This window comes from Phyllobates terribilis, unplaced genomic scaffold (assembly GCF_046119375.1).
Source record: "Phyllobates terribilis strain yellow unplaced genomic scaffold, ASM4611937v1 Scaffold_7__3_contigs__length_470593459, whole genome shotgun sequence".
Taxonomy (NCBI): Eukaryota; Metazoa; Chordata; class Amphibia; order Anura; family Dendrobatidae; genus Phyllobates; species Phyllobates terribilis.
Window position 1 is genome coordinate 259046550 of NW_027362767.1, and position 14650 is coordinate 259061199.

At 45.3% G+C, this 14650-nt stretch overlaps 1 protein-coding gene across 12 annotated transcripts in view; it reads left to right on the forward strand.

Annotated features, from left to right (window-relative positions):
• GRIN1 (glutamate ionotropic receptor NMDA type subunit 1) overlaps window positions 1-14650 on the forward strand; it is a 120024-nt gene that overhangs the window by 12330 nt on the left and 93044 nt on the right. For all 12 annotated transcript variants that reach the window (XR_012247439.1, XM_073640483.1, XM_073640484.1 and 9 more), the window contains exons 2-3: window positions 8357-8491; window positions 8617-8793. Coding sequence is in view for 11 of the 12 variants with exons in the window: in XM_073640483.1 (XP_073496584.1) it covers window positions 8357-8491; window positions 8617-8793 (312 nt within the window). In the remaining variant the exon portion in view is untranslated. The remainder of the gene's footprint in view (window positions 1-8356; window positions 8492-8616; window positions 8794-14650) is intronic.

The following is a 14650-nucleotide window of genomic DNA, read 5'->3' on the forward strand; positions in this document are numbered from 1 at the left end:
CTTAGATATACAGTAGAATGGGATGATCCCCCCTGTTTACTTCTTGAGGCAACACAGCTCCTACCCCGACCTCTGAGGCATTCGTCTGGACTATGAACTCCTTATTGAAGTCTGGTACAATCAAAACCGGCTGCTTACACAGAACAAACTTCAATTCCTGGAACGCCATCTCCACCTCAGAGGACCATTTGACCATTGCCGTATTCGTACCTTTAAGCAGGTCGGTCAGGGGCGCGGCTATAATGGAAATATTTTGGATAAAATCCCGATAGTATCCCACAATTCCTAGAAATGCTTGAACCTGTTTCTTGGAGGCCGGTTGTGGACAATTTTGGATTGCTTCCACCTTCTTCACTTGCGGCTTTATTTTGCCCCTTCCGACGACATAGCACAAGTATTTCGCTTCTTCTTTTCCCATAGCGCACTTCTTGGGGTTTATGGTAAAGCCGGCCTTCCTCAGTGCATCCAGTACCGCCTGGAGCTTCTGTAGGTGACTTTCCCAATCTGGGCTGAAGATCACAATGTCGTCTAGGTAAGCAGTGGTGTACTTCTTGTACGAGGCTATGATCCGGTCCATGGCCCTCTGGAAGGTAGCTGGGGCTCCCTGTAGACCGAAAGCCATTCTGGTGTAGTGAAAGCACCTGTCAGGTGTAGAGAAGGCCTTTTTTTTCATTGGCCCTTGGTGACAGGAGAATTTGCCAGTAACCCTTTGTTAGGTCCAGGGTGGTGATGTATCTGGCTGGCCCTAACCTTTCAATAAGTTCGTCTACCCGGGACATCCGATACGTTTCAAATTCAGACACTTCGTTTAGCTTTCTGTAATTTTTACAGAATCGCCAGTCTCTGTCTGTCTTCGGCACAAGAACAATGGGTCTGGACCACCCGCTCTTTGATTGCTTGATGACGCCCAGGTTCAACATTCTCTGCACCTCCTTGGAGATCACCTTGCGGCGGGCTTCGGGGATTCGATATGGCCTCTGGTTCACCCTTACATGCGGTTCCATCAGGATCTCATGTTCCACAACCTGCTTACACCCTGGCAACTTCAAAAACAGGTCTCGGTTTCGCTGAAGCAGCTCTCGGCACTGTTGCTTCTGGGCCGGTGACAGTGTCTCTGCTACTGTGACATCCTTGGCCCTGGCTTCAGGATGGGCCCCCAGGCACGTAGTTTCCACCGATTCCCTGTCTCGCCATGGTTTGAGCAGGTTAATGTGGTGCACCTGGTATGGCTTTTTTCTTCCTGGTTGGTGTACCTTGTAGTTGATGTCACTCAACTTTTCGACCACCTCGTATGGCCCTTGCCACTTGGCCAGGAATTTACTTTCCACCGTGGGGATTAACACCAACACCCGTTCTCCAGGGCTAAACTGTCTCAGTCTCGCCGATCAGTTGTAGACCCTTGCTTGGGCCTCTTGGGATTGGTGGAGGCTCTCCCTCACAATTGGCATCACCTTCTCGATCTGGTCCTGCGTTTGGGCTACATGCTCGATGACGCTCTTGTGGGATGTCACCTCGGATTCCCATGTTTCCTTTGCAATATCCAGAAGTCCACGAGGATGCCATCCATATAGCAGCTGGAAGGGGAGAATCCCGTAGAGACCTGGGGAACTTCCCTAACTGAGAACAGCAGGTAGGGGAGTAGGCAATCCCAGTCTCGGCCATCCTTTTCCACCACCTTCTTCAACATGGACTTCAGGGTCTTGTTAACCTTTCCATGAGGCCGTCCGTCTGCAGATTGTACACGGAGGTCCTGAGTTGTGTAATTTGGAGAGCTTTACACAACTTCCTCATCATTTTTTAAATAAAAGGGGTTCCTTGGTCTGTCGGGATCTCCTTTGACAGGGCCATCCAGGAGAAAATATGTACTAGCCCTCGGGCAATACTGCTAGCAGAGGAGTTTCTCAGTGGTACCGCCTCCGAGTACCGTGTCGCATAGTCCATCACCACTAAAATGTACTGGTGCCCCCTGGCGAACTTAACCAGGGGCCCAACAAGGTCTGAGGCAATCCGTTCGAATGGGACCTCTATAATGGGCAATGACACTAGGGGACTGCAAAAGTGGGTTACTGGAGCAGTTAGATGACAGGTAGGGCAGGATCTGCAGAAATTAACAATGTATCGGTGACATCCTAGCCAGTAGAACCTCTCCAGGACCGGCTCTTGTGTTTTCTCTACTCCCAGATGCCCACCCTAGACATGAGAATGAGCTAGATCTAACACCCTACGCCTATGGGGACCCGGCACCAACAACTGCTCTATCACTTCCCCTCTTGGTTTAGTGACCCAATAAAGCAGCTCGTCACTTATGGTGAAATATGGGAACATGGTGTCAGCCCCCAGCTCTTGAGCAATCCCATTTATTACCGACACATTATCAAATGCATTCTTCAGTGTAACATCCTGAATTTGAGCAGTACCAAAATTTCCCCCAGACACCCCCAAATCCGGAATCTTGGCCTCCGGGGTCACAGTGTCGTCCTTGTCACCAGCAAGGACACACAGGGGGAACTCATCTGCCTCTGACTGCGACAGTGATGCATCATGGTGTAACCGGCTCCTGTTTGAGACACTTGGTACCCCCGCTTACTGCCACAAGTCCCAGAACAGGCTGAAGTCCCGCCCTATTATTACTGGGTGGAGCAGGTCCTTAACCACCCCAACCTAATGGAACTCAGCCCCACAGTCAGTTTGTATAGTCACTCTTGGAATAGGGTAATCCTTGGCATCCCCGAGAATGCACCGTGCACCCACGTTTTTCCCGGGGATCAACTGGTGTGGGAGTGTGGCCCTTATCAGAGTCACCAAACTCCCTGAGTCCAAGAGTCCTGCCACCAGTACCCCATTTATGGTCTCGGGACATGACTGTGGCCCCTCACCGGGCTGATAGTCCACACTGCAGGTGGGGTAGACACAGTAAGAACACCGGTGTCCCAGGCTACAGTCCATCTGCGCTGTGGTCAGGGGGCAGCGGGCGGCTATAGGGCCTGGGCCGTGACATTCCAACATATAATATCTCCCACAGGGATCTTGGACATTGCCTCCCCCACCCCTTTGGACCTTGAACGCCCTACCCCTTTTTGGGCCTACGCCCCCTGGTGAGTTCCCCAGTATGGAGTGGGCTGCTTTCCCAAGGAATCCTTGGCCCCCTGATACCTCTCAACCAGAACAACCAGTTCATCAGCGTTCTGTATTGGCCTTGGCAGGGAATGCACGACTCGGTCCATAACCACTCGCTCTACCATCTGGGTAGAGGACTCCGGCTGCAGCCATTTTTGGACCAGGTGCAGTAAGTCAAACATATGAGAGCGAGGGGTTTTATTATGGTAATACGCCCAGCGGTGTACCCACTGCGCCCTGACAGTCACCATCACCCCCAAGCGCAGCAGAATTTCAGGTTTTAATTTTTCATATTCCTTGGCATCTTGCAAGGCCAAGTAATAGTAAGCATTCTGGGACTCTCCCGTCAAGTATGGTGCCAGCACCTCTGCCCATTGCTCTGGTGGAAGCTTATCCCTCTCGGCGACCCTCTCAAATACCGTCAGAAAGGCTTCTACGTCGTCACCCGGGGTCATTTTCTGCAGCGCTCCCCTCGCCGCCTAAGGACCTTAGCGTTGGAGCTGTCACTGTGCACAAATCGCCTCAGTGAGCAAATCGATTTGCTGCAGCTGTTGTCGGCGTTGGTCCTGTTGCTGCTGCTGCTGTAACTGGAGCTGCTGCATAAGCAGCCTAATGGTCTCCTGTTGCGCCATCTGCTATTGCTGCTGCTGCTCCCTGTGCTGCTGTAGCTGCTGCTGGTGCTGTGCCTGCTGTGCTTGCACCAGATGCTTAGTTAGATCCTCCATTTTGTCCCACGTCACTTGCTGGTGTGGCGCCCTGCTGCGCATTGGTGCCACAGATCCTAGAGGGGTGCATGGACGTATTCCTCCACAAGAGGCCCTCGTAGCATGCACACACCTCCACCTTCCACCTCAGACCACAAGAGGGAGCCCATTAGGGATATAAATAGGGAAGGTGGAGCTAGGCAGTTCAGTCTGGAGTAAGTCTGAAGTCTGTAAGGAGTCCAGTTACAGTCAGTCTGCTGCACCCAGAGAGGAAGTTCCAGTCCCTCTAGAGACAGCCCAGACTCAAGGAGCTCAGGTTAGTGAGCCTAAGGCGTGCCGACGCCATAAGAGCGGAGAAGAGTAGCGAGGCCTACTGCCAGTGTGAAGCCTAGTGAGGGCCCCGAGCGTGTCCGAAGGCAAGTGGAGTAAGCGAGCTACATAGGGGGAAGAGGAGCTTAACCAGCTCACCCTGCAACCATATACCGGACACTGAGTCCGAGTCTGCAAGGATCTCTAGGACCAGCAGAAACAACCGGAACCACTGGCGAACTATATGTCCCAGGAATACCAAAAGCTGACTGTAATACCTGGGTCAGGAGTCACTGAGGCCCAAGAGACCGGAGAGTGTGAACTCCAACAGAAGGCCCTACCACCATGTAAGCCGGTGCAAGACAGAGACCAAGTTAGGCCTAGCTCCAGACAGGTCATAAACTTAACAGGAAAAGGCAGGAAACAGGAGGCCCCACACCCGCTCACTGGGGAGAGTCCTGAAATGCACCCTTCACCTTACAGTGCCCTGGATCGTGCCTGAAACACCACCAGTAAAGGTACTGAAGTGAACTGTCGTTCTTCTTCTGACCCGGCTGGGTCCCCTCTGTCCTGCATCCCCTCTCCTACGCTGCCCTGAGGCCCCGCTCCTCCTGTGAGGAGCCGCACCAACTAAGCTGCCAGATCACCGGCCTCAGAGGACTGCAGCAGCGCTGGTGACCCTCACCAGACACCACGGGTGGCGTTATGAACTTTTCCTATCCCATACACCTTTCCCCCATTATTCCTTGCTTTTTTAAGAGTGACCCCAGGGTACAGCCTCGGGAGCCGGCCACCGCGGCATCCCCCAAAACTAACAGCAAGGCCCGGGCGCCGAGTCGTCCCCATCCCCTGGGCGCGTCACTGGCTTATGGCAGACTTCACGCAGGACATGCAACACCTCTTGTAACAGTCACACGTGTTCGCTGGGAATGCGGCCCGCAATTCTCACACCACTTGTGATAAAGCGGCTTGCTCGGCTGTACACGGAGGTAGACACGAAACACTGTTTCTTTAAATTTTGGGTTGGTTTATTAAAACATGTCATAAACCACTCTGGAGTCCATAAAGTAAACACAGCCCATTCAGCATAATGGCAAAACAAAACAAAAAAAGATACAGTACAGTCCATACATCGGCCGGGGTACAGCCACTCAGCCACTCATTGTAACTACACATGGTTCAGATTTAGCCCAACACATGCAAGCTCCTCCCTGGAGCAAGCCTCTCCAGATACTGACCCACACCTGAGTCAAAAGGCTGGGTATTTATAGCCCAGACCACACCCTGAGGTGGAGATATGGAGAACAACCTCCCGCCCGCTCTATGGTTGTTCTCATAAAAAACGCCCTTTTAAACATGGCTAATTAACCCTCTCTGCCTACCATGCAGGAGAAAACTTCCATGTTTCACTGCTCATACACTGCTCAAAAAAATAAAGGGAGCACTCAAATAAAACAACCTAGATCTGAATGAATGAAATATTCTCATTGAATACTTTGTTCTGTGCAAAGTTGAATGTTGAAGGTGCTGACAACAAAATCACACAAAAATCATCAATGGAAATCAAATTTATTAACCAACGGAGGCCTGGATTTGGAGTCACCCCCAAAATTAAAGTGGAAAAACACACTAAGGGCTGATCCAACTTTAATGTAATGTCCTTAAAACAAGTCAAAATGAGGCTCAGTATTGTGTGTGGCCTCCATGTACCTATATGACCTCCCTACAACACCTGGGCATGCTCCTGATGAGGTTGCAGATGGTCTCCTGTGGGATCTCCTCCCAGACCTGGACTAAAGCATCCGCCAACTCCTGGACAGTCTGTGGTGCAACGTGACGTTGGTGAATGGAGCGAGACATGATGTCCCAGATGTGCTCAATCGGATTCAGGTCTGGGGAACGGGCGTGCCAGTCCATAGCTTCAATGCCTTCATCTCTCAGGAACTGCTGACACACTCCAGCCACATGAGGTCTGGCATTGTCCTGCATTAGGAAGAGCCCAGGGCCAACCGCACCAGCATAAGGTCTCACAAGGGGTCTGAGGATCTCATCTCGGTACCTAATGGCAGTCAGGCTACCTCTGGCGAGCACATGGAGGGCTGTGCGGCCCTCCAAAGAAATGCCACCCCACACCATTACTGACCCACTGCCAAACTGCTCATGCTGAAGGATGTTGCAGGCAGCAGATCGCTCTCCAAGGCGTCTCCAGACTCTGTCACATGTGCTCAGTGTGAACCTGCTTTCATCTGTGAAGAGCACAGGGCGCCAGTGGCGACTTTGCCAATCCTGGTGTTCTGTGGCAAATGCCAAGCGTCCTGTACGGTGTTGGGCTGTGAGCACAACCCCCATCTGTGGACGTCGGGCCCTCATACCACCCTCATGGAGTCGGTTTCTAACCGTTTGTGCAGACACATGCATATTTGTGGCCTGCTGGAGGTCATTTTGCAGGGCTCTGGGAGTGCTCCTCCTGTTCCTCCTTTCACAAAGGCGGAGGTAGCGGTCCTGCTGCTGGGTTGTTGCCCTCCTATGGCCCCCTCCACGTCTCCTGGTGTACTGGCCTGTCTCCTGGTAGCGCCTCCAGCCTCTGGACACTACGCTGACAGACACAGCTAACCTTCTTGCCACAGCTCGCATTGATGTGCCATCCTGGATGAGCTGCACCACCTGAGCAACTTCTGTGGGTTGTAGAGCCCGTCTCATGCTACCACGAGTGTGAAAGCACAACCAACATTCAAAAGTGACCAAAACATCAGCCAGAAAGTATTGGTACTGAGATGTGGTCTGTGGTCCCCACCTGCACAACCACTCCTTTATTGAGGGTGTCTTGATAATTGCCAATAATTTCCATCTATTGTCTATTCCATTTGCACAACAGCATGTGAAATTGATTGTCAATCAGTGTTGCTTCCTAAGTGGACAGTTTGATTTCACAGAAGTTTGATTTAGGCTGAGTTCACACGATGCGTTTTTCATGCGTTTCCGCGGCGTTTTTGCAGTTGCGTAAACGCCGCGGAAACGCATGAAAAACGCATGGTAGAAGGGCAGCAATGTTCCCCAATTGAAATCCGCATGTGCTGTGCCCATGATGCGGATTTTTTTTAATTTTGCGGAAACGCTGCTCTTTTGCCGCCATTGACTTGCATTAGACCGCATGGAATCCGCATCACTGTATATGTTGATGCACTTTTCATGCGGTCTAATGTGCGGATGGTACCCGGGTGTGGATGAGAGGACTCTCATCCAGACCCAGGTACCATTAAAAAAAAAAAGAATAAAATAAAAAATATATATATTCTCACCTTCTGACGGCCCGCGTAGCACTCCTGCTTGATTCCCCGCACTTTGCGGTTGAATGAAGAAGGACCTTCGCTGACGTCAGAGTCATGTGACGGGTCACATGACGCTGACGTCGGAAGGTCCTAAAGTCTTCACTGCCGGCAGCCGGGACCGAGCGAAGCCGGACACCGGGGGCCATCAGAGGGTACAGTATATATTTATTTTTATTTTTTGACATTCACACACTATATAAATCCATGCCGGTTGCATGGATTTATATAGTGTAAAGTTGACAAGCACTTTCCAAGTGATGCTAAAATCGCTTGGGAAGCGCTTGTCAAGCCGCATGCGGAAATGAAAGTGAAGAACGCTTCATTTCCGCATGTCCCTGGCAGGAAACCGCATGTACAATCCGCATGTACAATCCGCATGTACAATCCGCATGCGTTTTTTCCTGCCAGAGAGATGCAGAAACGCTCAGGAAAAAATCCTGAGCATTTCTGCATCGTGTGCACATACCCTTACTTGGAGTTATATTCTGTTGTTTAAGTGTTCCCTTTATTTTTTTGAGCAGTGTATCTCCCCTCCAGTATTCTGCCAGTGACTTTGTCACAAGGGATAATAAGCAAGTGTGTGGTAGTAATTCTAGGGGATCCCCCGTATTCACACATAACTCCCTAACTCACAATATATAAGTAGTTATCAGCAAGATGTGAGGCTAAATGAGCTAAAACATAACTTAATCACATCTGTTTAAAATAGACAATAATAAAAATATCACCTAGGTGTGACAACACTATATCCTGAGCTATAGCTATAACTATGACTTTGTAGCATATTTTTCACACCTGCCTAAAACCTTAGCACAGTATTCTACTGCATATAATAGATGGTATTGTACAGATTTACTTAAATTATTACTATTTTTTCTTTATATGTTTCATGTCCAGGTTTATGCCATATTGGTCAGTCACCCTCCGGCACCCACAGATCACCTGACGCCGACACCAGTCTCATACACTGCCGGATTCTACCGGATCCCAGTCATCGGGCTGACAACCCGGATGTCTATATATTCTGATAAGGTGTGTTACACCTCATTCTTATATAACACACAGTATATGTAATATATTTTGCATAGTATAATAAAATGATATTTTTCTGTTACCAGTGTGCTTGAGGCAGTTTCTCTCCGATTCTTCCTTTCCAGAGCATACATCTTTCGTTCCTGCGCACAGTTCCTCCATATTCCCATCAGGCGCTGGTATGGTTTGAGATGATGCGCATTTTTGGGTGGAATCACGTCATTCTTATAGTCAGCGATGATCACGAAGGTCGAGCCGCCCAGAAGAAGCTCGAAACCCTGCTGGAAGAAAAGGAGTCCAAGGTTAGTATGGGATGCTCCCGTTGACTTTTGTTTTAACCCCGTTATCGTTCCTCAGACTGTGACCTGTATGTAGATTTCTATACGTTAAGACATGTTTCTCTTCTCATTGTAACATGACAGCATTGTGCTTATACATCTAGAGTGTGTCACTAGCACCAGACGAACCTTTGTACTAGAAATCATTCCACATGCTTTGCCATAGGCCAAATCTCCTACGGTTAAGTCAATCAATGCAAGGGAATAGCCTGGAGCTTTGCAAATGTAATCACAACACCCTCCTCATGCAGATTTCACAACAATTTGGAGTCACATGGCAGGAACACCTCACGTGGCCAGCAACTTGGTGAATTGGCTAGCGAAGACTAAAAACAAGCTGGAACTTTTTGAGTTGTGTCCGCGCGGTGCCGATTCTCAGAGGAGCTCTTGCTGTTAAATCATCGACATTTGCTCCATCATCTCCATCCAACACGCTGTCAACATGGCTTTTGCTGACATTGCTCATGCGATAGATTGGAAACCCCCCCGCTGGCTGCTCAGCTCCCTGAGAAAATGCACTGTGCTCGATTCGGCTTAGATGACTGGACCCCCCAAAAAATATACAGGATGTATTAATGGCTTACCATGCTGCTGAGTCCACGATTCTGGCCAAGCAATTACATGTAGGCTGTACGCCATCGTACATACATGATACATGCTCAATACCACACGTTTCACAACTTTTGGACAATTTATTCAAGCTGTTAAATAATGGATTCGTGCGGGGATTAGAAGATATAATTACCACATCATTCTCCGATATTTTAAAGGGGATGTTCAAAACCACAATATTGATGTCTTACCCCTTGTGATAAGAAAAAACTGGATGGTGTTCCTTGGACAGGTCATTAATATCAGATCGGTGGGGTGCTGGCTGTTAGACTCCCACCGATCAGCTGTAACGAGGTCCTGCTGGCTCCAGGAATACACAGAAGTCTGAACACCACAGCGCCGTACATAGTGTACTGGCCATTCTCAGGCACTACAAGTCACTTCCTATTTAAACCAGTGGGAGTTAAACTGCAATAACCACTACACAGTGTATGGTGCTGCACTGTCCCCATACACTGTGTACCTCCTGCGAACAGCTGGGTGCCGCTGCCCCACCAGTTTGATTAGGTGACCTAAGTTATGGAACAGCCATTAATATCTAAGTCCTTTACAACCACATTAATAAAAGCTTATATGTTCTATCGGTTTGACACAGCTATGCCCCCATCTACCTATTTCATGGGCAATGTGGACCTGCTTTATTCCCCTTCTCCAAAGTCTCCATAGCTAATAATGTGGTAATAGTCTATGGGTCATGTTCTTTTAGAATACACAGAAAGGCCCGACTATCCCTCATTGGTGTGGTAGAGTTACCCAATACTAGGGGAAGGGACCTAATTTTGCTATTTACTATTGACCCATCTATATAATCCCATGGGCCATGATTTCTTCATAATAAGAACCAGTGATAAGAGATAGAGTGACTGGTAAGAAGTTATGGTAAGTAAGAATATTAACATAGTCAAAGGAGCACAGAGTATTTCAGCTGGGTCACAATTTATAAAATTAATGTAATGGGTACAGATAGTCAACCCAATATACTAGATATTTTAGGAAGCCCTAAGGAGCCATATCAGTCTCCTGTTCTTCTCTTCATATAAGATTTTAATTCATAGACATCTTTATCTGGGTCCTCCTGGTTTTCTTCAGTCATGTTTGGACTATGGCGGCACCTATAAGATTTTCCACCAGAAATGAGCTATTGGTGCATCTGTACCAAGTAAGTGACCCTCAAAATGATGGTCAGAGGGCTGGAGTCCTTTTAAAGGACTTCTCGGGTATTAGATAAAAAAAAAAAGTCTGCCAAAAATACTGCACCACTCTTTTCCATAGGCTTTGTCTGGAATTGCAGCTAAGTCCCATTGACAAAGTGTAAAGAGTACTATTTTTAATGAGTCAGGGGGGCGGAGCTTGCATTTTCAGGTCACCCGGATGGCATCATTCAGTGCATTTAATTGCACTACTCTAGCTCAGCTGTTGAAATACAATGTACAGGAATCAGTGCATGCTGGTGACAGACTTCCTTGATAGTATAGTTATGTATCTTCTCTGTAATCATAATGATCTGATCTAAGATCTTAAGATCTTAATTGGAAGTAATCCACTTTGATAAGAAAAGACTCAATGGTGTTGTTATGAGGCTTAAGGTGCCCACACCTTCAACAGTTGTCCTCCAAATGTTCTCCCTCCCTTTACACATGCAATCTTGGTCCGGCCAAGAACCCCTAAGAGAAAGATTAGAAAGGGGGGTTACTACGTATCTTACCTAGGCATTAAGGAACTATTGTGTATTTTCACTTTAATATAGAGGTATTTTAGGTCTTAAAGTGCAGATAAACCTATGTACCTACTAAGAAGGGATTTGCATAAATAGAAAATTAAAATCCCTTGCATGGCCTCATTTTCCAAATATTTTATTTAGCCAGTAGATTGCTAAAAGATGTTTCACGCCTAAAGGAAATATGCTGCATGTCGGAGAGTGGGTAGCCTGCGGCACTGCATATTCAGTCTAGCATTTGGGCAGGGTTTGCAGCGTCTCTGCATGCAGTGTCACAACAGCAGCGCCGCAACGTGACAGTGTTGCTTTCTGAGCTGCAGATGGGCGATTTGCGACGTTGCTTGGATAATGACCCATTAGTACATAGGTGTATGTGACATACACATGGCGACATCTCCCGGTAACAGCAGTTTGTTTGGGAGTCGTTATAGTGTGATAACGTCATACTCCTTCTCCATACACTCGGCTTTGTCTGCAAATATCTCTATTGTCACTGAAGCGAATATACAGCACGCACACTGCACTGGAATATAGGTCATTACATATCACATGTACATTAATATTAAATCCTAAAAATAAATACTAGATATAAAATCAGGGGCAAATATGGAGAATGTGACATATACGGTAATAAGAAAACAAGCAAATGTAGACATATTAAATCCAAAAATTATATTTTTATTATTTTAAAAATACATAGTTAATTTTATCATTTTTTATTAAAAAAAATATATATATTTTTCTATTTCTCAAGTTTTTTTTTTGTCTTGGTATTTTTATTTTAGAAATTATTTTTAATATTTTGGAAACTCATTGTCACATAAGGAAAAAAAAAACAATAAAAAAAATTAAAAGCACCGATACAATAAGAATGAACAAAATAAATTCATTGTAACATTTCAGGGATGAGTAATAATTATTGTTATTCATTACTAGTCCATTTCTGCAATAATACATTTTTCGGGTATGTGCACACGATCAGTGTTTGCTGCGGATTGGATGCAGCGGAAGTGCGCTGCGTGCAATCCATGGCGGACAGATGTTACAGTATAGTGGATGGGATTTATACAAATGCTATACCCACTATGCTTTCCTGTTCTCCTGCGGCTCACCCACGGAGACGGACTGTCAATTTCTCTTGCAAAGACGCTGGTCCGTGCAAGAGAAATTCTATAGTGCAAAGGATAGGATGCAGTGAAGCCGCATGTGTTCAACGAACACATGCGGCTTCACCTGCGTGCAGCGCTTTTGACGCAGTACAAGTATGCTGCGTTAAAAGCGCTGCCAAAAAAAGGATCGTGTGCACATACCTTCAGACAGCAGAGCACATTAGTCTTACACCTTCAATATGAGCTCATTAAAAAATTATTAATTTTCCTAATGGAGAGAAATTGCCTAATAATGAATATTAGTCTGCCTGAGGTATTTACATAAGGGTTCATGTTTTGTTTATTCATGAATTCTTTAATTGTGCACAAAAGTGAAAATAATTATTTATCAAATCTGCTGAAGAATTAAAAAAAAAATACAAAATACATACAAAAAAAATAAATATTAAAAAGATTAACACTTAAATGTTAAAAAGATTTACATATCACATTAGGAATGTCATTGGAAGTGCTACTGCTGGACACTTTTTCTCATTTTGCAACATTTACATCAAACTACGTGGACTTAAACTTTTTTTACCTAAATAATACATTTTAAAATAATCTATTAAAAGTTATTTTTTTTAATTAAATTAAACATATTTACAGTTTTAAAGGACTGAAAATGTTATGTAAATATCCAATTGTTTTATAATGATTACTTTTACTTTAATATTAATTCTTATACTTTACAGAATCTGTGATATTTGGCATTAATACATTCATGGAAATTAAAAATATATGGGCCAGTTGTTACAAAAATTATTTTATTTTTTTTATTTTTTTTTATTTCAAAAGTTTTTCAAATATTTTTGATATGCTGTAACCTGTGTTAACTACTGTTGATTGTTGGGGTCCAGATAGTAAGATCGTCACCTGTTGCTCACACCAAGAAACAATGGGTTCAGTCATGGGTCTTTATATGGCATTTCATGCACTTGAGCTCTTCTGCCCCTTGCTTTGAGCAGTCGGTGAGGATTCCAACAGTAATTAATATAAAGATTTAGTTAAAATTTAAATTAAAAAAATGAATATTTTTGAAACTTACCATTAGTAAACAGAACTCTCTCATGCTAGTCTCTGATATATAATTTGCGAGGATGCTGGTAGAATTATCATTGTATGTCCATAAGAGATATATAGATTAGCAATTATAATGTGGCTTCCATTTTTTTCACCCCCTATATAAAAACATTCTGCATTTTGGCCATAAAGACATTCATAGATTTTTTTTTATGCATCCCAAACATATGAAAGGTCCCTGGGGTACAACATTGCAGGGCAGTATAGGTAGGTTTTCCTTCACCCGGGGCACAAATGGCACATATTCAATTTACTGTCCTAGACCTGTAACTAAGGATCCTGGCTGAGGCCACATGTTGATGTCACCCATCAACTCAGGTCATTGCACACATAGCCCTCCTCCTAGCTATGGTTCTGTGACATGGAAATGAAATAATGAAATAAATCATCTAAGAAAATGTTTATTTCAGAGCTCAGCATTCTTATGAAGAGCTGTGAAATAAAACTTCAGAGTTTTTTTTTTTTTTTTTTTAAATAATTTTCTATTAAAAGGGTTGTCCCATAAGCAACATTCACCACTTACTCACAGGTGATTGCTGCACGTCCGATCGCTGGGATTTCTACTGATCATGAGGTCCTAAAGTCCCCTGCGTGACTTGGTCTAGTATAAGTAGAGGAGTGGTCACAAATGAGCACCACTGCTCCAATCTCACAAGAGACTTTGGGACCTCCTAATTGCTGGGAGTTCCAGCAGACGGGTCATTCCCACTCCGCAAGCAATCATACCATATCCACAGGATAGGTGATAAATGAGGTATCTTTCCCCCTTAAAAGAAATGTGGTATCAAACAACAACTTATTGTTTAAATCAGGATTCTATCTTAAATTAAATTTCTTAAAACATCTTTCATTTTTTGTTCAACTCTCCATATCATTATCTATATATGTAGAAAAAAAAAATATATATATATAATGCTGCAATTTAAACATTGGCTACTAGGAATAATACTGGACTCATACTTCCTTGTTTGTACAGATACTTCTCTGCTGTCATTCACATCACAGTCAAGGTAACAATGACTGATAAGTCCTCTATATACAGTAGATAACACAGGAGCCACCATTCACAATAGGTGATGTCACAGCTCACCTCCTCCTCCTGTACAATGACTGATAACACCTCTATATACAGTAGATAACACAGGGGACCCACCATTCACAATAGGTGATATCACAGCTCACCTCCTCCTCCTGTACAATGACTGATAAGATCTCTATATAGAGTAGATAACACAGGAGCCACCATTCACAATAGGTGATG